The sequence below is a fragment of the Bubalus bubalis genome, chromosome 5 (genome assembly GCF_019923935.1).
Source record: "Bubalus bubalis isolate 160015118507 breed Murrah chromosome 5, NDDB_SH_1, whole genome shotgun sequence".
Taxonomy (NCBI): domain Eukaryota; kingdom Metazoa; phylum Chordata; class Mammalia; order Artiodactyla; family Bovidae; genus Bubalus; species Bubalus bubalis.
This window is the reverse complement of record NC_059161.1, coordinates 110372035-110398472: the sequence shown is the minus strand read 5'-3', so window position 1 is coordinate 110398472 and position 26438 is coordinate 110372035. Positions and strand designations below refer to the sequence as shown.

General features: G+C 54.9%; 2 protein-coding genes across 4 annotated transcripts in view; both read right to left on the bottom strand.

The window, feature by feature from the left end:
- Positions 1–14174, bottom strand: part of ST3GAL4 (ST3 beta-galactoside alpha-2,3-sialyltransferase 4) — a 46470-nt gene extending 32296 nt beyond the window's left edge. Inside the window, exon 1 of one of the 2 annotated variants that reach the window (XM_044943558.1) lies at positions 14066–14174. In XM_044943558.1, coding sequence (XP_044799493.1) covers positions 14066–14104 — 39 coding nt within the window. In that variant the 5' untranslated portion in view covers positions 14105–14174. Of the gene's footprint in view, positions 1–6157; positions 6312–14065 lie in introns of those variants that run through there. The other variant, XM_025286387.2, reaches the window with a different exon arrangement.
- Positions 14175–15551: 1377 nt separating this feature from the next.
- The window catches only part of DCPS (decapping enzyme, scavenger), a 41775-nt gene continuing 30888 nt past the window's right edge, over positions 15552–26438 (bottom strand). For both annotated transcript variants that reach the window (XM_006057705.4, XM_025286390.3), the window contains exons 4-6: positions 22607–22720; positions 17741–17851; positions 15552–15941 (exon numbers count right to left, since the gene is read on the bottom strand). In XM_006057705.4, the coding sequence (XP_006057767.4) occupies positions 15675–15941; positions 17741–17851; positions 22607–22720 (492 nt within the window). In that variant the 3' untranslated portion in view covers positions 15552–15674. The remainder of the gene's footprint in view (positions 15942–17740; positions 17852–22606; positions 22721–26438) is intronic.

Here is a 26438-nt window from a genome sequence, read left to right as displayed (position 1 = left end):
ACTGACTCCAGCACACACATAGGCACTCGACCTTCCTTCCAGACAGAGAAGACAGAGACCACCTGCCCAGATTCTTGAAACCCAAAGAAAGTGCTCTTCAGTCTCTGGGCCCCACCCTGAATCACAGAAAGCGCACCAGCCAGCATTTATAGAGCCGGACCTCGAGCTAGGACGTGAGGGGTGTGAAGGGCCATCAGGGAAGCCTCAGGATGGGCTCGAGGTGGATGCTGAAGGACACCCGCAATCTAGGAAGGGGGCTGCCACTGACACCCAAGTCACTGTCAGGAGCCAGCGGAAGCAGAGGCCAGAGCTGAGGACATGGACACGTGGCCGGGAGGTAAGGACAGTCCTGCTGGAACCCAATGCGGGTTTTCGAATAAAAAGAGTTTTAAGTCAAGACACCCTCTGTCCCACTTTCAAATGCAATTTTATATGGGACTCCAATATGTAGAAGGAATAAGTGGAGTTGTTTGGGTTGAAGCAAAAATGGGGGTGAACCCCCTCCCAAGCCCTTACTCCTGACATGAGACCCTAGAGGGTTCCATTCCAGGGGCGCTTTTCTTGGACCCAAATAAAGTGTCAGGCAGGAAGGGAGATTAGGACCAGTCTGTGCAAGGACCCGAAGGCAGGGCTGAGGAAGGGGGATGGGAGCAAGAAGGTGACCAGCTGGCCCTGGTGTGGGGGCACAGAGGGGAGGCCCTCCTGGGGGGCAGCTTCCTGCTCATCCCAGGTCTTGCCTCTCCTGCTTGCCTCTCCCAGGTCTGAATAGGCTGTTGGGCCAGGTCCTCAACGGCCTGTCAAAGGCAAAACTCTTCTCCCTTCACCCCAAGAAAGGGTGTGTGCGCACAGTCAAATCCCACACTTTGCGACCCTACAGACTGCAGCCAGCCAGGTTCCTCTGCCCATGGGATTGTCCAGGCAAGAAGACTGGAGTGGGCAGCCATTTCCTCCTCCAGGGGATCTCCCGACCCAGGGATGGAACTCATGTCTCCTGCATATCCTGCATGGGCAGGTGGATTCTTTACCACTGGCTCTACCTGGGAAGCCCTCAGCCTAAGAAAAGGGGGAAGCGGAGCGGGGACACAGTGAAGACAAGGTCATATCCGATCTATATTCTCCATCCGCTCATCAAACAAATATTTCCCAAGCATTTATTATGTTAGACACCATGCCAGGCAAGAATAACACGGCAAAGAACACAACAGGTTTCTGGAACTTACATGAAACCACTCAAGAGTCAAGGAGGAAAACGCCTTGAAAGTTTTCAAACCCGTTCACACCACAAACACGCCCCTCCCATGCCTGTATCGCCTGGGGACCATCCCTGTCAGGGTCACGGTTGAACATCATCGGTGACACAGCACGTTCCCCACCCACCCCCAGGCAGAGTCTTCTTCCTGGAATCTCCAGATGGCCGCACTGAGGACCTTGTTTCCTCCCCTCCCTAGGCAAGGGAGCCCACAGAGCGCTGGAAGCATTGTTAAATGTGCCAGTTTTATTTTTCATCACGACAAAGGACGAAGCTTCATCTCTAGTTTTGCTGGCTCTGAGTCACTTGCTCAGAACCCAAGGAAACGAGCCGGCTCCATTCTCACCTGCCCAGAGCTCCCAGGTCTCTGGGTCCCTGCCATTGCCCATCTGCCGCTGTTCCCTTCCTGTAACCTTTGAGCAATGGGTCCCTGGGGCACAGCCCCGCCACCCCCACTTCTCTCCTGCTAACCCTGCCAACCAGGCCTCCCTCTGCCTGATCGGAGCAACCTCTAAGAAGCAAAAAGGATGTGGATTTTTGAAGATCCTCTCTGGTCTTGAGCCAGCCCAGGACGGGGTCCAGGAGCACCCTGGAACAAAGGCGCCGCGGCCCGGCAGGAATCTGGGGGTGTCAGGAGCAGCTGCCAAGGCAGGTCCCCGAGCTCAGACCCCAGAGGACCCCTCCCCATCCCCACGTGTCGCCGCTGTTGCCGGATGAGGCCTTGTGGGCAGCAGCCAGGGAGCCGCATTTCCAAGGAATAGGAGCGGGCGGGCAGGCCAGATGGAAGCAATTACTGGCAGGAAAGCAGGAGAGGTGGGTGCTGGCAGGGGCTGGGAGGGGCCGCAGGAGCAGGGAGGGAGGAAGGGGAACCCGGCCCTGCCCAGGTGAGAGAGGCAAGGGTTTGGAAGCCCAGGACCAGCCGGGCCAGATGCAGGGTTCAGGGCTGTACAGAGTTCTGGACTGCAAATCAGGAGGGCCGTGTCCCCCTTGGTCACCAACACCCTGTAGCCTTGAGCAAACCCTTTCACATCTCCGAGATGCATCTTCTTCACAGATCTCAGGGAAAGGTAAGACAAGCTTGGGGAACAGTAAAGAACTGGGCTGAAAAGCACAAGATTTTGGATGCAGGCAGAGTCCCAGCTCAGCTGCTTAGGAGCTGTGTGACCTTGGCCAAGTGGTCTAATCTTCCCACACCTCCCTGTCTTCGTTTACAAATGGGCTTAATGAAAGAGTCACACGAAGCGATGTAAATAAGTGAACAGCACAGTTTTGTTTTGTTTTTTTTTAGAGGTTTACTGGGCCAGGCTTTTAATAAGCACTTGATAGGTAAATTGTAACCACTTTTGTTATTCGCTAAGTCCCTTTTTACTAGAAGGCCAGGTATTTGTGAAGGCTGCCCCGGCGGAGGACACAGGGCGGACCATGGATGCAGGAGCATCACTGAAGGCCCTGGAGCCCGCACCCTGTGGAGGGTTTGGACCCACGGCAGAAACAACAGTGAGCCAGCCCAACACTCTGCAAACAGCTTCCTGTCCTCTTTCTAGCAACCATGCTCCCCACCCTCCACAGGAGAGCAAGATCCCAGAGTCCCCAACCCACTCAGGCTTAGGAGGGAAGCGGCACCAGGCCTTGCCCACCCTCGAGGTCTAAGTGGACCTCCTCCAACCCCCCGCAGCAGCACCCTCCTCCCTGCTGGGCTTGGGGCAGAAGCCAGGGCTTCAAATTCTAGAACAATCACATCGCGTCTCTGCAGGGTGGCTTTGCAGGGGGTAGAAGTGGCAGAAATAGGGCAGTCATCTGGCTGCAGGGCTACTGGTCCCAGGCAAGGGGCCAAGACCGAAAGAAAACCTGCAGCTCAGGATGGCCTTCCTCATCTGAAGAGCAATCAACACGGGGCAGCCCCTGGCAGAGTTTCCCCCTCTGTGGGCCTCAGGGGCGCCAGTCGGAGGCCCGTCGCACCTGCCTGGGGCCCAGGCATCACTACAGCTGCTCCCACTTGTAGCAAACATTTGACCACTTCCTCCGTCTGTAGAATAAAGGACGTCTCACACACACACATACACACACACACACACACGGATTGCGGGACAGGTCAGGAGTGAACTGGAGTCCAGGCGTGGCCAGCAGCCCCTCCTGGCACACTCAGAACAAGCGTGCACAAGTGCTGAGTGCCTCCAGGAAAGGGTGACCAACGAGAGAGGGGAATTAATGACTACAGGCACCCAAATCTGCCCGCCCTAGGCACTTCCTCAAGGAAACCAAAAGGACAAGAGTGGAGAAGGATCTGAGGTGGAGAGGTATGAGAAGCTAGCTAGTTCCTGCAGAAGAATGCATACCCCCAGGCAGCTGAGGAGTCGGGGGGCAGGGGAGGGTCAGGCCCTGTACACTTTCTGGGTGTCCCCCTACCTGACTGCCCTGCTCCCTAGCACCCACAGTCCAACCCCGGGAGCCTGGGAACTCAGCTGGGTCCCGGTGGCTGTCACAAGCTGTAGGTCTGGTCCTCAGTCTCTGGGACCCTCTGGGACACTGATCTGAAGGATCCCTTTCAGGAGATTGGAGGTGCCCACCCCACCTTCATGGGCTGGGATCATGGTGTATCACTGCAAGGAGGAGGGACCCCTTCTCCATGACAGAGAGGCCAAACTGTTGAGCCGCTCTGAGTGGAGGAGTCCACCCAGACAATGCACCCACATAGGGCCTGGGTGGGCACACAGTGCAAGGTAGATGCCGGGCCAGTGTGGGTAAACCACGGATAATCACAGGGCCCAGGAAGGGAGGTCTGGCCCCAGCTGTAGAAAAGCGAGGAAGAAAGTGTTAAGTGTCGGTCACTCAGTCATGCCCGACTCTTTGAGACCGCATGGACTGTAGCCTGCCAAGCTCCTCTGTCCATGGAATTCTCCAGGCAAGGATACTGGAGTGGGTTGTCATTTCCTCCTCCAGGGGATCTTCCGAACGCAAGGATCGAACTCGGGTCTCCTGTATTGCAGAGTCTTGACTGTCTCCTCTCTTGCAGGCAGAGCCACCAGGGAAGCCCTCCCTTTCTAGGACTTGGTACAGTTCTAAGAGGAGCAGATTCTCGGTTCTAAACCAGAAAACTGGATCCTAGGAATCTAAAAGGGCTGGGAGGGTGGAGAGGCCAAAGAAGTCTGTTTCTGAGGAGTGGGAGTGAGTCACTGCTTTGGGAAGGGAAGTGGGTGAAGGACGAAAGGGAAATCAGCTCAGAAGGCGCCAAGGACTGCCTCGGCCTGGGCCTCCACTCACGGGCAAGGGACCCTATGGCACCAAGCAGCAGCCCACTGCCAAGCCACAGACGCTGCTCAGCCCCCAGGTCTAACACGAGACCCCAGGCTACTTTCTAACTCCTACCATCCACCCTCCCCTCTGAACCCCTGATGACCTGAACTCTGGGAGGGAGGTCCAGACTCCTGGCTCTCCTTCGGGTGCTGGGAGGGAGGCCCAGGGCCCAGGGGACAGCCTCAGATCTCCTGCCCAGCACACAGATGCTGAGGGATGGGGCACGAAGAGCCTCGCAGTGGAAACTCAAACCAAGCCAGGTACAGGCCAGAGGGACCTGAGCCATATTAACTCGGGCAGGGGGTATTCACCGATTAGCTTCCAGCAAAGAGAAGAAGCCCCAGAAGTTCATTTCTAGGCCCCAAGCAGCTGGCACCTCGCGGGCAACCTCTCTAGAATTATGGGCAGCCTTTGGAGAGTCTCGTTGGAGAGTGTGGGAGAAATGCTGCTAAGAGCAAATACTCACATACCTCTGCCTCTGTGCAGGTAACTTCCATGGCACTCAGCACCTTAACGATTCCTCCCCGCCACTCCCCCTAAAAGATGCCAGGGCGGTGGTCTAGACAGGGCAGGCGGCAGACCACAGCTCAGGAGAGAGTGGCTTTGGTTTGTGCCTCTGTGCCACCTTAGCCATGCCAGGCCCGTTCCCTAGGTTCTGCAGAGAATAAGTCTGCCTAAACTTGGCTTCCACACTGTGCCTCCACCCCCCACCCCACCCCAGGGGATGGACAGCACAGGCTGCCCTGAGAAGCGAGAGGGTGTGCCGGCCTGTGGGTGGTCAGGAGGTCAGACGGGCACAACTGAGCCCCCTGACACTGTCTGCAGCCCCAGCCCTCTGGCGGGAGCCCCGTACCCTGGCTCAGGACCCAGTCTGGGGGACAGGGGAGCAACGGCAGTGGATGAGGCCTCAGATGGCCCAGGCAGAGCTTCCCCCAAGACTGGCAATGGAGGTCCCAGCCTGCAGGGGCCCCAGGGGGCACCCAGCTCTGACAACTGAGCCCAGAGACTCTACCCGGGACTGAACTCCACCCCAACCCCATTCCTCCCCACTGCCCACCAGCCAGAAGGTCCCAGACACAGTATCCTAGGCCCAAAGACCCCCAGGAATGTGGACTGGTGTCTTGGGCACAGCCAGCCTGCAGCTAGCGACCCCCACGCTTGGGCTCTGCTTGGCGACCTTGGGTCTCCTACACACAGGCGGCCCCAGCAGAGCCTGTCAATTCCAGCCAAGCCAGCCCGCCGACCTCCTGGACCTGGTGGGGCAGTTGTGGGGAGCAACCGCGGCTCAGAGGATGCCCAAAGCGGAGGCGGGGGGCCTCTTTCGCCTCGGCGCAAGGCTGGGGGCTAGAAACTTTCCAGAGAGGACCGTCCCGTTCGCTCACTCCCAGGGAGCAAAGACAATTGGCTTTCCGTGGAAAATCCCATCCAGGGCAAGGAATCCCTGGGCTGTGGCCGCCCCTCCGGGACCCCGACCCGGACCCGCGCGGCGCCCACGTGCCCGGCCCGACCACCTCCCCTATCGCGGCGCCGGGCGGGGAACCGGGCGGCCGGGACCCGGAGGTGCTCCCAGCCCTCGCTGGCGGGCCCCACGGGGACCGGCCGCCGCGTACTCACCCTCGCGGGTGGCGCGGGGCGGGGCAGGACGGCTCCGCGCGCAGCTCAGATCCGCTAGGCGCACGGGCTGGAGGCGCGGCGGCTCCGCTCGGCCCGGTCCCTGTCCCAGGCGCGGGGCCGGCCTGGGAGCGGACAAGTCCGCCTGCTGGGAGGCGGGGGCCCGGGCCCCGGCGTGGGGCGGGGAAGGGGGCCGGACACGCTTGCGCACACTGCCGGGGAGCCGAGCGGGGAGTAGGCAGACAGAAGAAGAAAGGGCGGGGTGGAGGAGGAGAAAGGGCTGGGGTGATCCCGCTTACGGGCGGGGCCGGTGGCAGCCGACTCGGGATGGTGCGCCGGCGGAGCCGGCCCCCGGCAGGCCCCGGGGCGAGAGGAGCGGAGGAACAGACCGATCGGGCGAGCGCGAAGGGGTGTGGGGTGGGGGTGGTGTTGTGGGGGAGGTGTGGTGTTGTAGGGGCGGGTAGGAAGAGACTGGTGGTATGAGGGCGCAGAGTTCAGACGGGCGCAGCCTGTGAGTAGCACCAGGATGGATGTGCCCAGCGCAGCCCCATGCACACCCTCCTGGAAACAATGAGCCCTACAAAGCGTTCTCCGCTCTCCCACGCAGTAGAACCGTCTTTCTCCCTCTCGGGAAAGTGAGGCACACCTCTCCCACGCACAGTGGCCAGGTGCCCTGGTCGGAGACCTGCGCCCTCCCTTTGCACGAGTCTGGCCCTGCCACCCCCAAACTTCTCCCTGTGCACCTCCTTTGCACACCCCTTCTTGGCTTTGAGAAAGCGTCTCAGTTTCTGTTCCTTACTGAAGGCGCCAGGCATCCTGCCCCCAGGGGGAAAACCCACCAGGCCCTTAGCCTAGTGCCTGGGGCCCACCCCACCTCCCCCAATCAAGCCAGGAAACTACTTAGGCTGAAGAACCGTCCAGAAGTCACCCACAGGACAAACCCCAGACCCCAAGACACTCTCTCAGAAGTGAAGAGCCCTTAGTGTGAAGAGCCCTTCGTGTGAAGAGCTGGGGGAGGGGGGTGGAGTGGGGAGCGGGTAGCAGAGCTCCAAAGAACATGTAAGACCCCACCCCCCAAGAAAGCTTAACCAGATAGTGGCAGAGAGAAGACTCACGTGGATGCCCACTCAAGGATAAGTTAGGATAGAAGCTAGTACAGATGAACCTATTTGCAAAGCAGAAATAGAGACACAGAGGTAGAGAATAAATGTATGGACCCCAAGGGGGGAAAAGGGTGTGGGGCCAACTGGGAGACTGGGGTTGACATGTACACACTATCAATGGTAGTGGTGGTTTAGTTGCTAAGTAGTGTCTGACCCTCGAGACCTCATGGACTGTAGCCTGCCAGGCTCCTCTGGCCATGAGATTTCTGACCCAGGGATGGAATTCGTGTCTTCTGCATTGCAGGTGGATTCTTCACCCCTGAACACCCACGGGAGCCCATAATGACACATACTCACCCATATAGTATCATACAGAGTAGCCTGCAATGCAGGGGGTTCTTTATCAATAGTGGAGGGAAGCCCCACACTATTGATACTATGTATATAAAATAGATAACTAATAAGACCCCACCTTATAGTTCAGGGAACTCTACTCAGTGTCCTGGGGGTACAGGTATACATAGAGCTGATTCTCTTTGCTATACAGCAGAAACCAACACATTGTAAAGCAACTATATACTCCAATGATTTTTTTTTTAAACCAACATTTCATTTAATACTGATGTTAATACAAAATGTAATCAGATGCAAATACCATGTTACCGTGTTCTTAAAGTCGTTAAAAAGGGGAAAAAATGTTGTAGGGTTTTATTTTCACCTTTCTTTTCCTAGCTGTCTTTTGTGTTCACGCTCAGTCACTTCAGCCATGTCTGACTCTTTGTGACCCCATGGACTATAGCACACCAGGCTCCTCTGTCCATAGGATTCTCCAGGTGAGAATACTGGAATGGGTTGCCATGCCCTCTCCTCCAGGGGACTTTCCGGACCCTGGGATCAAACCCACATCTTTTATGGCTCCTGTGTTGGCAGGCAGGTTCTTTACCACTAGTACCACCTGGGAAGACTAGCTGTCTTTTAGGTAGAGGTTTTTGGTTTGTTTACTTCTTATGTGTTAAAGAATTTGATTAGTCTTATGTACTTATAAATTCATTTTATCTTTTTCTTGCAGTTAAACTGCATAAGACCTAAAATAATCTGTTCCTATTTTTTTGTTATCTTTTTTATTAAATTTATTTCTTTTTAATTGAAGGGTAATTGCTTTACAGTATTGTGTTGGTTTTTGGCAATCAGCATTTGAATCGGCCATAGGTATACCTAAAAAGAAAAATAGAGTAAGTTAGCACAGGATATAACTAAGTATAAGGCATGGGTAATTGACGAGGGGGGTTCACAGAAATGCCAGCTCTAAGTTGGCTTCAGCCGAATCTGGAGGGTTCATGGTCTGAGAAGAGGTACCTGAGGAAACACTCTGGCCTGCGTGAGCACAGCAAAGGAGGCAAGGTGAAGACAAGGGGCCTTGAGCACGTCTACAGATGGCTGTTCATCCTAAATCACACCGTGCATGGTGGAGGTCTTTCCTGCATCTCACCAGTGTCCAAGCATAATTAATGCTTGGTTTTGTCAATCAAGCATTCACACAACAAATACTTATCTGGTATCAGCTCCAGCTCTGGCAGAGTGACTCAAGTCCCTGCCGGGGTGCAAGGCTGAAGGGAGAGAGATCAGCCTCCCTGGTGCATGGCGTGGAGGTCAGAGGGGAGACACTGACCCAAAGAGAGTAAAGCAATTGTCCGAAGCGACTAGAATCGCAGAGCTGAACTGTGAATCAACCTAGCTTTGCAACTTTGCAAACTCTTTAATGAACTCGATCTAAACACAGCTGGCAGTTCTTGTTCTGAACCACGTAAACTTCACCCTGTGGGAAAAATCAAACTGAAGGGCCAGCCTTGCTCTTGGAGACCTGATTTCCAACTCTGCCTTGGTCACTAAATAGGTTTAATTTTCTTGTTAGGAAAAAAAAAAAAATGGAAGTAACTGTAAATTATTCAAAGGGCTATTGTTGTGAAATTAGGCAACGGATATAAATTTGCTCCAGCAGTATAAGGTGCTGTTAAGTGTGTGCTCTTATCATACACGTGGCACCCCTTCCTCTAACCAATAAACTGTATTCAGCTCTCCTCCATTCTCCTTTCCCCAGCTTATCCTAGGCCTGGTTACTGAGTGCCCAGAAGCTAACTGTCATCTAGACTCCTCCCCTCAGGCCGCAGTGTGCTCACTCAGGGTCTTTTCCCTCTAGTTCTTCAACACAGCCAGATGCTTAGCTGGCTGCCTAGAACCGTATCATCTGTAGGCCAGGAGGAAAGTGATTCTGGTACTTTTCACCTGAAGCCCCTCCCAGCCCACTTGCCCATCAGCAGGGCACTGGGAGTTGCTTAGCAAGAGGCAGTATGGTGGGGTGACCCAGCTTCGGCTCCTAAAACTGTTCCTTTTGGGGCCAGCTGTGCCAAGGATGAGTCAAGACACCCTGAGGATCAGTGGTCTGGCTCCTGCCCCGCTTCCTAGCCATATTGCCTCCTTTCCCACCTCCAGAGCACCCCCTTTACCTCTCTGGTTCTGTCTCTGCTGTGGAGGAAGTTGGCGGACACAGCTCTGCTGGGGCGTTCAGGGGGCCTCTCTCTCTCTCTCTAGGGAGCAGAGGGAGGAGACAGCGGAGCAAGGGTTGTGGGAGGGGCAGGTGCATCTGGAGCTGGGAGGCCAGGGTGTGAGCCAGGACGTGAGCCCTTAACACATGCGCCTCCCCAGGCCTCTGGCTCCTTCCCTTGCATTTGCCACGTTAGCATCCTGCCCACCGGAAGGAGGGAACGGCGAGATGCTGTTTGAAGAAGAAATAAACCCAATCCAGCATCTCAGACGCTTTTAAAAATAGCAACTTGGGGATGGTGTTTCAGCTCCTATTTTTATCAGATTTATACGGCTGGACGCTCGAGCTGTGCAGTTCCCAGGGATCTCAATAGCAGCTGACATCACTATTGTAGAAACCTGCCGTAAGGCCAAGGCTAAAATGCATTCCAGGAACCTGTCGGCTGGAAGAGATCCTGAGAAGTCATTGCACGCGGCCCTCGTCTCTTTTAGGGCCACAATCAATGAACCACAGAGAGTTTATGGCTCGCTTTTTGCCTTCAAGTCGCGGTTGCCATGACTTCAGTGCCCAGTCTAGGATTTCATGGCCTTCTAATCCGGAAGTCCTTTTTAATATCTAACCCAAACATATTGGCTGGGTCCTTTAGGCCTTTCTGGCAGTGGGAAAATGGCAGCTAACATTTATGAGTTCTTACCATGTCCACAGAATCCTCTTGTTGAATCCTCACGAAGCCCCTCGGGGTAAGCACGGCTTTCACTAACTCATGGCTGACGAGCAGTTACCTAACTTGCCCAAGATTACATGTGGATACGGTGCAGGTTCTGTGCAGGGGTTACCAGACCATGCTGGCACTGAAAAGAATGTACAACAGGATAATACATTTCTCCATAGTTTTGCCTTTCATTTCTTCCTGGTCCTGAGGGAAAAACTGTTCAGGGTGCTATTGGACATGCTGGAAGCCACGTTTGAGGTTCTGGCCATGCTGAGCCATGCTTTCCCTGAGTGTTGTGTCTTAGCTCATGGTGGTCGTTTGGCTCTCATTTTAGCCTGGAAGTCTGGCTTCTCCTGGCGTAAGCTCTCGCGGCCCCCTGTGCTTTTCTCAAAGTATTCAGATTCGTGGAATTACTTTGTAATTATGTCTATCATTGTTGTTGTTACAAACAGATTCAAAGGATTAGATCTGATAGAGGGTCTGAAGAACTATGGATGGAGGTTCGTGACATTGTACAGGGGACAGGGAGCAAGATCACCCCCAAGAAAAAGAAATACAAAAAGGCAAACTGGTTGTCTAAGGAGGCCTTAAAAATAGCTAAGAAAAGAAGAGAAGCAAAAGGCAAAGGAAAAAAGGAAAGATATACCCATTTGAATGCAGAGTTCCAAAGAATAGCAAGGAGCGATAAGAAAGCCTTCCTCAGCGATCCAAAGAAATAGAGGAAAACAATAGAATGGGAAAGACTAGAGATCTCCTCAAGAAAATTAGAGATACCAAGGGAACATTTCATGCAAAGATGGGCTCAATAAAGGACAGAAATGGAATGGACCTAACAGAAGCAGAAGGTATTAAGATGTGGCAAGAATACACAGAAGAACAATACAAAAAAGATCTTCATGACCCAGATAACCATGGGTGTGGTTACCCCTCCCACACACACACACCATTGATAACCATGATGGTGTGATCACTCACCTAGAGCCAGACATCCTGGAATGCAAAGTCAAGTGGGCCTTAGGAAGCATCACTACAAACAAAGCTAGTGGAGGTGATGGAATTTCAGTTGAACTATTTCAAATCCTAAAAGATGATGTTGTGAAAGTGCTGCACTCAATATGCCAGCAAATTTGGAAAACTCAGCAATGGCCACAGGACTGGAAAAGGTCAGTTTTCATTCCAATCCCAAAGAAAGGCAACACCAAAGAATGCTCAAACTACCACACAATTGTACTCATCTCACATGCTAGTAAAGTAATGCTCAAAATTCTCCAAGCCAGCCTTCTGCAATACATGAACCGTGAACTTTCAGATGTTCAAGCTGGATTTAGACAAGGCAGAGGAACCAGAGATCCAATTGCCTACATCTATTGGATTATTGAAAAAGAGAGTTCCAGAAAAACACCTACTTCTGCTTTATTGACTACACCAAAGCCTTTGACTGTGTGGATCTTAACAAACTGGAAAATTCTTAAAGAGATAACAGACCACCTGACCTGCCTCCTGAGAAATCTGTATGCAGGTCAAGAAGCAAGTTAGAACAAGAAGAACAGTTAGACATGGAACAACAGACTGGTTCCAAATCAGGAAAGGTGTACGTCAAGGCTGTATATTGTCATCCTGCTTATTTAACTTATATGCAGAATACATCATGCGAAATGCCAGGCTGGATGAAGCACAAGCTAGAATCAAGATTTCCGGGAGAAATATCAATAACCTGAGATACACAGATGGCACCACCCTTATGGCAGAAAGCAAAGAAGAACTAGAGCCACTTGATGAAAGTGAAAGAGGAGAGTGAAAAAGTTGGCTCATAACTCAACATTCAGAAAACTAAGATCATGGCATCCAGTCCCATGACTTCATGGCAAATAGATCGGGAAACAATGGAAACAGTGAGAGACTTTATTTTTCTGGGCTCCAAAATCACTGCAAATGGATGGCAACTGCAGCCATGAAATTAAAAGACGCTTACTCCTTGGAAGAAAAGCTATGACCAACCTAGATAGCATATTAAAAAGCAGAGACATTACTTTGCCATCAAAGGTCCATCTAGTCAAAGCCATGGTTTTTCCAGTAGTCATGTATGGATGTGAGAGTTGGACTATAAGGAAAGCTGAGTGCCCAAGAATTGATGCTTTTGAACTGTGGTGTTGGAGAAGACTCTTGAGAATCCCTTGGACTGCAAGGAAATCCAACCAGTCAATCCTAAAGGAAATCAGTCCTGAATATTCATTGGAAGGACTGATGCTGAAACTCCAAAACTTTGGCCACCTGATGTGAAGAACTGATTCATTGGAAAAGACCCTGATTCTAGGAAAGGTTGAAGGCGGGAGGAGAAGGGGACGACAGAGGGCGAGATGGTTGGATGGCATCACTGACTTGATGGACATGAGTTTGAGTAAGCTCCAGGAATTGGTGAAGGACAGGGAAGCCTGGCGTGCTGCAGTCCATGGGGTTCACAAAGAGTCAGACATGACTGAGCAACTGAACTTGAGTTGTTTGTGGATTTACTTTGTAATTATGTCTATCATTGTTGTTAGTTGCTAAATCGTGTCCAACTCTTTGAGATCCCATGGACTCTTGTTGCCGGCCAGTGTCCTCTGTCCATGGGATTTTTCAGGTAAGAATCCTGAAGCGGGTTGCCTTCTTCAGGGTATCTTCCTGACCTAGGGATCAAACCCAAGTCTTCTGATTTGCCAGGCAGATTCTTAACTGCTGTGCCACCAGGGAAGCCCAATTATGTCTATGTGTCCCACTAAGTTGTAAGCTCCATGAGTTCTAGTTCCATATTCTTGTCTTTAAAAAAAAAAAAAAAAACAGGGTAGATGTTCAAAACCTTGTTCTTTGAATTTAAACACTTTAAACAAATTTAGTCCATGTTTCTTTTTTAACAGTGGCTAAAAATTTGGTAACTTCAAGTTTACATAGACTTCAGAATCCAATGTAATTTCAATGAGAATATGGAGCAAACAGAGGGTTGCCAACATTTATTTTGCTATGTGAGGATTTTCTGAAAACAGCTACTGTTAATCATCACCATCTTCTTACAGAAGAAAGGTCCTTTTAGGGTTCTATATACATGTTTGGAATAAAGATTTAGTCCTTTCTGAGAAGGAAGAGTTAAAAGACCCACATCAACCTATTCATAAATAAAACAGATCCATTAAACTCGTTTGGAAATACAAATATCACAAGAGAAACATTTTCAAATATTACTTTGTTCGCAACTGTTTCTTGATTTGTTTCTCCATTCCCGGGATCTGCGTTCAACAGAACTAGACAACGTGGAGCTAACTGTCCAACTCCTCCTGAAATGTTATTTTTCTCAGTTTCATGAAGGAATGTTGACAAATATAGAACACTCAGCAATTTTGCCCTATGAGGAAACTTTTGGGCAAACTTGAGAGGAGCCAAGGAAAAGCAGTCACGTCTCCAATCACTCTCCTCCCTCCCAACCCAGCCAGGAAGAAAGTCGGCCAAGGACTGGGGCCTGGCGCCGGTGGGGAGCCCTCTGAAGTTTATGAGAAGGTGACACCCACCTCCGCTGCACTCACCAAGGACACGCAGCTAAACACATAGGGACAGACGTCCATGCCGTCAGAGAGGGCTGGCGGTGGCTCATCAGTCAAGCGGTGCTGAGGCTTAAGGACTTTCTGCTCAGGATGCTGTCTCAGCGGAGGTGGGGAGCTGGGTGGGTCCTGCTAAGTGAAGGCAGGAGGAAATCTAAGGCAGAGGAGACGGTTCTCGTTCTGCATCCCTCGGGCTGAGGACTGTCTGTCTGCCCCCTAGCCTGGGAGGCTGGGAGTGTCTTTATAGTCGTCTCTGGGTTCCCAGCCCTTAGGACATTGGCTCAAAAGGCATGCAGTGAGTCAAAGCATTGGATTCCATTGCAATCATGCCACTTTGGCCTGCTGCATGTATGATCACCAGCAGATCCCTCAGTGGTGGATCCTCATCACTGCACCCCTTGACAGAGAAACAGGCTCAGGAGGCCTTGGGTCTGGTGCAGTATGTGTTTAATAAGCAGCATGAGGAACAAGCGAATGGAGCTTGGCTGTGAATCGTACCCTGGTTCTCGGTCCAGGGTACGCAGAGTAAGGGCCACCCCGCCTCCTCTCCCTCCGTTTTCATCTTCCTTTCACTCTGCAAGACCCACATCCTACCTCCCCTGGCAGCGTGTCCCGAGGACGCAAGATGCGGTAACTCATAGCCCCACGCTGACCGAAGACCAAATGCCGGCCCCTCTCGGGTAGCGTGATGCGTCTGGGAAGAGGGCCTCGTGTGTTTAACTACACGTTGCCAATGTCTGCACCCGTGTCCCTGCTCTTCTGGAGCAGTGGGAGACGTCACTTTGCCAGACACGCCCTTGATGTCTTCCTACAGGCTATCAGCCTTTGGTGCTTTGAAGTCCCTTCCTGGCCTGGCAATTCTGTGGTCAGGGATCTAGGACAGCGGTCACACCTTGATCCGTGACTCAGGGCTTTCGGACTTCACTGCAACCATGTCACTGTGCCCTGCTGAGACACTGGATTTATCTTCCGGCTGCTCTATAGAAGTGTGTTTTGTCTTCCTGTCCAGATAACGAACTCAAGGCCACAGAGTCACTGACCAAGGAACAGAGGCAAAGGCAGGCGTCTTGGGCTTGCATCATCTGATTCTGATTAAGGCCTTCCCACTTCCAGGAGGCCAGCCTCCAGCCCTGTCAACAAGAGTTTATCAACAGGACCGGCTCACACATGGGAAGTGTGAGTTAAGTGCTGTCAGAAAGACTAGACTACTTCCAGAAAAGTTTCATATGTGGTTTTTTCTGGGGGGGACTCCCAGACATGTAGACCATCAGGAAGAAACACTAAGTGGGAAGAAGGAAGAGAAAGGTGATAGCAGAACAGCAGGAGTGAAAGCAGGGAGGCCCAGGACGTGAAGTCAGCCAGGAGGGGACCTGCAGGAAGCCCTGAGCCCTCCAGGTTGGCCATGCCCACCCGCCCTCACCCTGCTAGGGTCGCCCACTCCACCTCCCCAGGCCACACTGTGGGTCCATACTGAATGAGACTGATAGTTTATTCTCATGCTAGGAAGAAGCCAGTACAAAATACATTTAAAAAAAAAAATTCACTTGGTACAAAAAATCCTGCTGCCCCCATCCCCCACAAGGGTGGTCTCTTCTCAGCTTCTCTGGGCCTCCTGCAGGAGCGCCAGGAGGGGGTCGTCAGCCCGGAGTGCAAAGGTGAGCGTGCGACGCCGGTAGTGCTCGGGGTCCTGCTCCAGGTTGTCGATCACCTCCGCCAGCAGGTGGGCGCGCTCCACGCCGGCGCCCGGGGCGTCAAAGCCCAGGGCGGTGAAGTGCACGTGCAGGTGGTAATAGGAGGGCAGGTAGTGCAGGTACACGCGGAGGCGGTCTGCCGCCACCCGGAAGCGCCGCAGGATGGCCTCCTGGCAAGGAGCGGGGGGCGGGAGGGTCAGCTGCTGCCCCCACGCGGGCGCCAGCACCCCCTCCTGCCCACAGCCCCCACCAGCCTCTCCGTCACCCCATGGGTGGCTTCGGGATCCCTGTCTGCCATTCTAGGGAGTCAGCAGGTGTGGGTGACAAGCAGCGAGGTGGAGGTTTTCTTCCCAAGGAAGGGGACGGTGGCCTCGAGCAGGGCTCCCCGCTCCAACCTGCTGGAACACCTGCTTCCTCGGTCGCAGCTGGGTCTCTAGGAAGTCTCGGGGCTAAGCACAGGGGCCCGGATTCCCAAGACTGGGGGACTTGCCTGCCCTGGAGGAGTTACCAGGCTTAAATCATCAAGTGGGTGGCAGGAAGCCTTTTTTCCCTGCTCAGCACAGAACAGAGTGGAGCCAGGCTGCAACAGAGCTAAGGGCTTGGTGGCAGAGAAATGCCGGGGGAGGGGACGTGGGCAGGGATGGGCAGGGCTGGACAGAGCTGGGAGGCATCACAGGATCCTTGGATTCTCGCTGGACTCCCAGCAGAAGAGGAAAGCATCACCCTTAACCCCAGCTCCCTTGGCCCACCCCAACCTTGCATAGTGGTAGAGCTTTTTCTCTTCCAACTGCCTTCAGGAGCCTCCAAGCCTCTTGGAATTAAGAGAAGATTTAATTTCCAATGTAGGCCAATCTCTGAGGTGGCAGGGGTGAAGAAAGACAGGGCCCCAGTGAGCTCAGAATACACGCTGCGATTGTACTGTGCTCTTCTGACTGGGTGCGCCCCTAGGAATCTGGGCATCAGGGTGACCACCAGGACACCCAAGGGCTTCCTGGAAGGCTGACCCCACCTGAGAGGGTGCTGGAGTTGCCAGGGCAGATGCAAGTGCTGGCCTGACATCTCCCAGGTGCCCTGCATCCAGAGAAAACAGAAAGACAACTGGGGACGTGGTGGGGTGAGCAGATGGGCGGGAAGGCAGGTGGGCACAGTGGGGAGGGGGCCAGAGGGGAAGGAGAGTGACCCCAGGCAGAGCCTCAGAGCAGGGCTTGTTGAACCTCGACCAGGGGGAGCCTCTCCCCTGCTGGAAACCTTGGTAACAGCAGGCCTAGCATGGAGGTTGCACCATCCAGTGTCTCAGAGTGGAAACAAGGCTGAGGCCAACCCCACAGAATAACGGGTTCAGAAGGACCCCTCCAGATACCCAGGCCCAGAGAGGTGAAATGACCTGCCCAGGGCCACCAGTGGACTAAGGTCAAAGTGTCAGAACCAGGATCACAGCCCCCGATTTGAGACTCTCCTCTCCCCCACCATCTGCCTGGGCCCCCAGGGCTCCTTTTAGCAGTCTTTTCATCCGATTCAGCAAATCTCCCAGAGGGAAAGTGTCCCAGAACGCCAGGTGCTAGAGCGTTTAGTCTCTGCCCTCGAGGTACACGAGGGGACACACACAGATCCATGTCAGGTCGTGGACCATCTACCCAAGAAACACGTGTAGCATGATGCAGCTGTCATGGGTAACCCTAGGATGGGAGGGCACCCCACATGTGACCTGCAGGACAACGTCAGGGAGCAGAATCGAGGACCCGAGCTGAGGAAGCCTGTGTGGGGTGAAGCGAGGGGGCTGAGTGCAGAGCTGGAAGGCAGGGTGGGACTAGGACCAGGGCTTCCTGAAGCCCTGAGGGGCTTCACAGGCCCCTGCAGGGCACCTAGAGAGAAGCCGTTTCACAGAAGGGTGGGGTGAGGAAAGGAACACATGGGAATCGGAGTGTAACCCCTCCGGGCCCTGGCGTGGACTTGGCCCCGGGAACCTCACCTGCCCCTCCCAGAGAATGTTCCTGAGCAGCGGCAGGTGCTCTGGGGTGAGGTCCCGAAGCGACTTGATGCCCCGGCGATGGCAGATGGCGATCAGGTACAGGTCATCGAGCTGTGCGGAGACAGGTGGGGTGAACTGGGCTCAGCAGGGGGGCCAACCGCGGAGGCTGCCAATCCTGGAACTTCCCCCCCCAGAAGTCAGGAAGCACCCCCACCCCAAGGCCTGCAGGGCCAGCTGCGGCCAATCCCAGGGACACTGTGGCCGGACCCAACCCCAGGCAAGGTGGGCGTCCACCTGCCCCGGGTGAGCGAGGGTAGTGTGAGGGAAGAAGCCTGTGTTTATTCTTCCTGCTCAAAAATATCACAGGAGAGTATTTACATACTCACAGCTGATGGGGAAGTAGGGGGGCAGAAGTAGGGGGGATTCAAGAAAACACCATGAACCACTTTTATGGTCTAATCACCTGTACTAAGTGCCGTAAGACACAAGGGGAGAAGAGTGCAGGAGAAAGAAGGAAAGACCAGTGAGAGTGATCAGAGAGGGACAGGGGGCCTGGGTCGGGAAGAAGAGGGAGGGCTTGGGAAAACAGCACTGAGCAAAGGAACTCAACGGCATTGGTCGGGGGAGGGGGGCTCCGTGTGCCTGGAGTCCAGGCAGGAGACAGGTGGAGAGGCAAGTCCGGGGGAAGGGAGCCTGGGGCCCACGGGGCAGTGAGCTCCACCTTGCTTCACCCTTGTCTCCCTTCCCGTATCTCACAGGGCTCATACACAGCCGTCCTTCCAGAAAACAGCGGCTGCCCGAAGACCTGGGGGTCACAGCGGTACAAAGACCCAAGGCCAACAAGAGCTTGAGCCAAAACCTTGAGCCAGAGAGCAAAATGACTCTTCCTCTTGCCCAGAAAACCCTTCCTGTCCCAGTCTCCACTTGCCGAAACCCTGGCCTTGGCCAGTTTCACATCCTCATGCAAAGCAAGCCCCAGACACCAGGGCTCCAAGGGCCAAGGCCTGGTGCAGATCCACCGGCCCTCAGCTCTGCAGGCCAAGCTGCTAGATTCCTCAGTGAGATAATTTGGGGACCATGAGTCACCTGACCAAGTCCCCAAGGGCCCCAACTTAAAAAACTGGGAATGAGACTTTCCAGATGGTGCCTGATGTCCAGCTGTGCTTCTTCATGCCAACAGTCTCTCCATGCCACACACACTCGTCTCCGCCAGAGCCCTAAGAGCCAGGCTTTCTGCCCCTGACCGGCCACACGAGCGCAGTGGGAACCTGCCAGCAGACAGCTAAGCAGTGCCCACCTGGGCCTCAGCTCTGCCTGCAAGTCCCTTCTGGACTCTTCCTTCTCATGGCCTGTGTCCAGGACTCTTGTATAAGCTGAGACCCAAGGAGCAGCAGGAGACGAAGCTGTTTGAACTAGGAGTGTGTGCGTGTCTGTGGGGGTCCCCAGCCGTTCCACGTTGTCACTGCCACAGGCCCTCCAAACAACAGTAACATTTGTTTAGATGGTATCTGTTGGCAAATCCCAAAGATGACATTAAGTCACACCTCTCTGCTCCACTGGCACGGAATGAAGCATGAAGCCTGTGCTGGGTGCCAGCTCACGGGCTGAGTGAGGGAAGGAAGACAAACCTGTCCTTTGATAGCAGACATGACCCCGGATTTTCCCCAAAGGGCCCCGGCTGCCCAGAGAAATGATCTGGGAAAAAAAACAGGGGAGGGGCTGGCAAGGGTCTCAGACTGGCATCCCAGAAGGCAGCACATCAACCCCTCTGGGGAGACAGAGGCCATCAACCTTGTCTACTCTAAGGCAGGGCAGCAAAGTCGAAGCAACAGCCTCCTAGCAAGGGGCAAAACGGAGAACAGCTGGAGCTCCGGACACCCATGGCTCCACCTGAGGAGAGACGTGGAGATCGAGGCTCCTGCCTGAGTGCCTTAGACACAAGGGTCTACATTCCGTGAGCTGAATGTGTCTGTGTGACTCCATGAACACGCACATACATGCTGACATGTATAGTGTGTAAAGACTATGGAGGAGAGACAAACCATCTCTTCTGGGGCAGGGACGTGGAGGAATGTCGGGTGAGGGAATGCACCTTCACTGCCCGCTCTGGGTGCTATCTGTATTGTTACCATGTACATGCTGGTGTTGGCTTCCCTGGAGGCTCAGATGGTCAAGAATCTGCCTGCAATGCAGGAGATGTGGGTTCGATCCCTGGGTTGGGAAGATCCCTTGGAGAAGGGAATGGCAACCCACTCTAGTATTCCTGCCTGGGGAATTCCATGGACAGAGGAACCTGGAGGGCTACAGTCTATGGGATCGCAAAGAGTTGGACATGACTGAGCTTCTAACACACATGTAGATGTATTAACTGGACCAATCCCTACATCCCCAAATAAGCCAATAAGAAGGAATATACAGTTTCTCTCTACAGAGAACTGAGGAAGGGATTCTCTAATCTCCAGGGAGCCAGAGTCTCCAGCAGACATTAGGGACTTGATCAATATTTGTGGGGCTTCTCTGGTGGCTCAGTGATAAAGAAGCCACCTGCAATCAGCGGACGTGAGTTCGATCCCTGGGTCGGAAGATCCCCTGGAGAAGGGAACAGCAACCTGCTCCAGTATTCCTGCCTGGAGAATCCCATGGACAGAGGAGCCCGGTGAGCTTCCAGATGAGTCAGGCACGACTTAGTGACTAAACAATAACAACAAAATATTTGTGAGACGGACGGACAGATGAATGGATGGATGGACTTTTTTAATCATGGGCCACCAGTGAGCGGAAAAAGACACGCTTCTTGGCAGAGCAGCGGCATGAGGGGCCACCAGGGTGGCTAGAAGTCCCCTCAGAGCACATTGCTGACCGCCCTCTCCTCTGTCCTCCTCTAGTGGATGAGGATGAGGACAGAAGTCCAGGCCTGGCCCACCTCCCTGCTGGACACACTAATTCTAGGGAGCCGTGGGCCTCAGTGTCTGTCACAAGTCAGGCATGTAAGGCCCTTAACTGTGGCACCACAAGGAGACGAGCGATAAAGAAGCAAAGGTCAGGCACAGTCACACCTGTCCAGTCATTAAGTTAAAAGTCTGATACGCAAGCTGGCCCCTTCAGAGCCCAGGGGCGAGTCGCCCACCACATGGCTGGGACCCTGCTGCGGTGCCGGAAGCCTGTTCTCTCTTAAGAGGACAGACAGCAGGCAGTGCCCTGGGCAGGCCCGGCAGGACGCCTGCCAGCACCAGGTAAGGAGGAGCACGGGCTTCCGCTCTCGGTGCCACAGGCGCCAGAGCATTAGTGCTCCTTGCATGGGGGGGCTGCGGCTATCCCCACATGCAAATCACCTCCTGCAAATCACAAGGTCTTCAGGGACCTCATGAATCCAAATTCCTCCTACCAGCTCCCCCGCACCCACCCACCCCCACCTCCCTGCACCGTGTGTGTGATCCAGAACGGCCAGTGCAAGGCTGCCCAAGGGGGTGGACGGGATTGACAGAGCTCCCCGGCGTCCCTACCCCACGGGGGCTCTGGCTTCGTTCCCTCTCCGGTCCTCTGCCCTCCCTTCCGGCCTGAGTGGCGATCAGCTGTGGGGGGGCGGCCTCTGCACATCATCACCCAGAGGGGAGGGCGGGCTCCTCTGACCTTCCCGGCTCAGCACTGAGACCTCTGGAAACTCCCTTCTGATTCCCTACCTGCCTCCTCCTTCCCGCACCAGCCACATCCAGGAAGTCCCACGAGCCACCCCAGGAGACAGCTGGCACTGGCTCGCCTGTGCCTCTGAGCCTGAATCCTGTTCCCCTCACCCCAGCCACAGGCTCGGCTCCCCCGTCTCTTGGCAACTGGAGTGGTCAGGAAACCCACCCCACCCAGCCAAGAGAATGCAGGTGAGCTTGGCAGAGGGCACTGAGGCCTGACCAGCGGCTGAGAGAGTGAGAAGGGAGGCGTCCCCCCTGGCGGGATGGGCCCGACTCCAGATCAGTGTCCCCGGGAAACCTAACAATGATGTGAGGAACACAGAGCCCAGAGGGGCCCACCCAAGAGCCTGGGTTAGTCACAGATTTCAACTGGGAGGAGGAGGGGGGATGTCTACCTGCCCCCCACCGCCAGCCCCCAAGAGCCCAGGGCTGGCTTCCTGGGCCTTATCCGGGCCCAACTCCAGCCTGTGTGGCCACAGCGCTGCCTGGACCCGGTGCCCTGCTGGTTCCTGTTACTCTCAGGGCATGACAGTCCACCCAAACAGGTGACAGCCAGCGAGCCTGGGGATGGGCCTCTCGGTGTGAGATGAGGGAGGAGGAGAGGAGGTGCATAGAGAATGCAGAGGACTGGAGGCGCAGTGTGAGTGAAGACGGCTCCTGGGGAACCAGGAGAGGGGGGTGCTCGGGGGCCAGGCAGCAGAGCCGAGAGGCTTTGGTGGGTGCGGTGCCTAGGCTGCTGGAGGCCCCCTCTCTGGCTCGGGCAGTGCAGGGGACTCCTCCGGCTGGTCCCCGTGGTTTCTGCCAGCCAGTGCTGCCTGGATGTGCTGGTGTCCAGGGCATGGAGAGGGATAAACTGTCCATTTCAGGACTCCGGGTGCCCCTGGAAGGGAAGGTGGCAGCCTTGCACTTGGCTGATGAAGGAATAGCCCGTGACGTCATGACGCAAACACTGCCCATCCTCACCCCTAGCATGGGAGGTAAGCCAGAAGGGCTTTAACTGGCCCACTGAAGGGTAAACATTTGTGTAGGTGGTCCTACTGCAAACAGCTCAGCCTCCCCTGTCAGTTAATTATAATCTGCTTAGAGAGAGAGAGACCAGCAGGAGGAAGAAGGGCAGGATTAAGAAGCGGCAGCTGGAGCGGGCCACTCAGAGACCAGAGAGGCCCAGCACGAAATCCTTTACCTGCTGTTGGTTCCACTTGAGGTCGGGGATCAGGACAAAGCCGTCGGACGGATCCGGGTTCTCAAAAACAATCCGGTCGGCTTCAGCCTTCTTGTCAAGAATGTTGTACACCCACTGGAAGGAGGGCAGAGAGAAGGGGTTCACAGGCCAGTCCTTTCCCCGAGAGACAGCCCACGCTGGGAGAGGCAGGCTCAGGGAAGGACACCCAATGGTAAAGGGGCACGAAGCTCAGGGGATCCACACTCAGGCCATCCTGTCCCAGATATCAGCTCTTGGGTCCAGAAGAGACTTCCCCCTCCCACCATGGCCATTCCCACAGGGATCACTACAGCTGCCCCCACAAGGGTCCAGACGGAGCTCCCTGTTTAGGCCAGTCCTGACCACCCCTGTGCACACGCTCTGCTCTGGCCTCACAGGCCTGGTCTGCAATCCCCTTCCACTGCCCACGGGACTCTGGTGAAGTGTCCCTGCACCCCGACAGGACCACGGGGCAGAGTCTGCTGGGAGTTCCTTCTGCAGAGGGAGCTTGCCATGTGCCAGGGCAAGGAAGGGCTTATGTTCTGGAAGTAACCGTGCTGGGTTTCCCAGCCCCACTGGGCTTCTTGTGAGGGTGGGGTTAGCGCCTCTACCCCACCCGATATGGACCCTTCACGACAAAGCAGAAGAAACGCCACACGAGAGGCAACGACACAGACCCTTCCTCCCTTCCTGTCAACCCTGGGCTGCCAGCTCTCCCACGGCCTTTGATCAGCTGCTGTCCACTGTCTTCAAGGACCCTTCCTTGAGCACTGCATGGACCCCAAGAGCATCACTTTACCATGAAGGTCCTGGTGGCCTCTCTGAGGAAGCCAGCCTGCAGCCTGGAGGTCAAGATACGAAGGCCCTGTTCTCATGGGGCTCCAAGCCCTGGAGCCCACTCCACTCCACTGCCCCTGAGCGCTGAGAACCCTTTGCCAACGTGACTTCCTTCCTGGCCAGTGAACTCTGCCCGAAATCTGACAGTGAACCCTGCTGCACAGCCAGAGAGGGGGCAGGAGTTGGGCTCACCCAGCTGCCCCTTCTGCCCCACGGTCAGGAAGGCACTCAAGCTGATGAGGGCTGGAGCGGAGGACAGGGCACCGACACGGCCAGCCAGCACGGGGCTCCTTAGCCCACCACCAGGAGTGCTGGCGCAGCAGGGTCAGCGAGAGCCAGGGCTGTCCCCGCAACCCCGTGGGGGCTCCCTTCCCACTGCCCCCCAAGTCCACATCCTGCACTCTCGGCCAGCATAGCCAAGGCCAAGTGCAACCATCTGATATGGAGAGGGACGAGGCAGAGGGAACCTGCCAGGGACGATCTGGGCCTCCCAGGCCCTCCAGTAAGACCCAGAGGCCAGTCACAGTAGAAAAGAGGGGCTTTCCCAAGGACAGCCTGGCCATGCCACTTCCTGGTGAGGCCTGGAGGCCATCCTGCAGTGGCTTCTTTGTGCAACCCTGGGGCAAGAGCAATGCAGAGCCCAGCAAGTTGAGAATGTCCCAGGGGAAGCATTTCCTCTCTAACTGGACATGTCTCTAGGAATGTGCCACTTGAGAAAAAAAGTCAGTCAGATCCTGATCGGAAATCTCCCAAAAACAAATGGGAGGGAGGGGATGGTGGTTCTGCGTGGACAGCCCTGGGACTGCCCAGCCCACAGCGGGCCAGGCCACCCCAGGGCCCTGCCTTCCCCCACAGCTCCTGCCTCCACCTAGAAAACAACATATCATCTGGGGGAGAATGAATGGGCTCTGGAGCCCAACAACATGGGGCTCATCTCTCACCTCCAACACTAACTAGCTGCATGCTGCAAAGTGATTTCATCTAAGCTTTGGTTTCCTCCTTCGTCAAGAGGTGCTAATTATACCCAGAGGTTAGGGCTGTGGTGAGGACTAAGCGAGAAAATGCTCACACAAGCATCCAAAACAGAGCCCTGCCCAGGAAGGTAAGGGAAAGCAGAAAAGTTGCTGGGAAAGGTCAGGCTGGGCATGCCTGAGGCTGCAAGACCAGCTGTGGGAAGGGGAAGAAGGAGAGTGGATGAGAGCAAAGGAAGTGCATTGATTCTGGGGCAAGAAAGAACCACGTGTGAGACTGGAGGGGCGGCCAAGGGCTGGGACGGTGTGGTGTGATGAAGGCGTGTTGTGGTGAGAGCATCTCGGGGACCAGGCAAGCCTGCGGGTGGGAGGACGTGCACCCAAGTTCACACAGTTCCGACCCAGAGTCTGGCCCCAGAGCCCACCAAGCGCCACGCCGTCCATGTGGGGAGGGCCCCTGGAAGAGCAGGAGGGGCCTGGATTCACAGGACAGCTCAGCTCAGACAAGGGAGGAGAAGCAGGGGACCCAGTTCACACGCATCACAGGGTGATGTCACGGGGAGGGCCACCCTGAGAAAGCCAGCCCGGCAGCCTCAGCCCCACGGATGACAGGCTGTGGGGACACTGGCAGCTTCTGGACCCATCTGGGCATGGCATCCTCCCCGTGGGTGATGCTGGCATCTCCCCGGGAGCCTCTCTCCTCCTTCTTCCCTGCCTTCCTGCTCCTTGGCTGGCCCCTCTCCTCTGGCCGCCCCTCCCCTGCCGGGTCTCAGCTCTGCGCCCTCCTGTTCCTCCTCACAACTGCCCCGTATGGACAATAGTGGCCACCCCTCTGGCGCCTCTTCCGTGCGGGAAACAGCAGCAGCCACGTGGTATGTGGCATGGCTCAGCCTCCGCCAGGACCCCAGGAGGGAGGTGTTGTCCATCACATTTTCCAGACAGGGAAACTGGGACTCAAAAGTGAAAGACGAGGACTTCCCTGGCGGTGTGGTGGATAAGAATCTGCCTGCCAAAGCAGCAGACACAGGTTCAATCCCTGGTCTGGGAAGATCCCACATGCTGTGAGGCAACTAAACCCATGAGCTGCAACTACCGATCCCATGCATCTGCCTAGAGCCTGTGCTCCACAACAAAAGGGAGCCATGGCAATGAGCAGCCCATGCACCACAACGGGAGAGAAGCCCGCTCAGCAACAAAGCATAGTCAAAAATAAATATAAAGTACAAGGTCTCGAGGCGCTGAGGTGTTAGGACAAGAGGCCAAACCCTGGGCTCACAAACGGATCTCTAAGGTTCTGGATTCAGACATCCCACTGCATTCTTTTTTTTAACTGGGAAATTACAAGCACCTCAGATTTGAGTATCCAAGTAGCATCGATGGCTAAGAGCACAGGCACTGGGGCCAGGCGACCTGGCTCTGAAGCTAGTCTCCAAAAGCTTGTTGTTGAAGATATGGTGCCCGCAAAATGCTCAGGACCGTTGCTGTTCTAAGTCACCTCGTGGCTGAGACATCCCAAGCTAACTCACTGTCCTCCACGGAAACCCACTCTGCCGTCCATCCCACCATCTGCCACTCATTGCCCAAGGTAACCCCAGAGTCACCCCCAGGGCCCCCTCGCTGCTCCAAGCCAGCCCCCATCTAGGCCCTGCCTCTTAATCAAAAAAGAAGCTCCCCTCTGCCTCTTCCTCCTTCTACTCTCACCACTTCCAACTGCTTCTTTAAATCTCATCACATTACCCACGTGCTTAAAGCCATTTACAGGACCCTCAGTGCCTATAGCACTCGTCCAAAAATCTGACAAGAGATGGTTTTTTTCTAATCTAGATTTCCCAGGTCCATCCTGAGTCAGTAGATACCAAGGAGGGCCCTGTGCTCTGTATTTTATAAAACCTCAAGAGGCCATGCTGACGACTGGCAAGGTTTGGGAACTCCTGGTCTCCTGGGTAAAGTGCACATACCTCTTCCTGGGCCCTGCCTGTCTTTTGCTAGCTCCCCAAATGCATCAG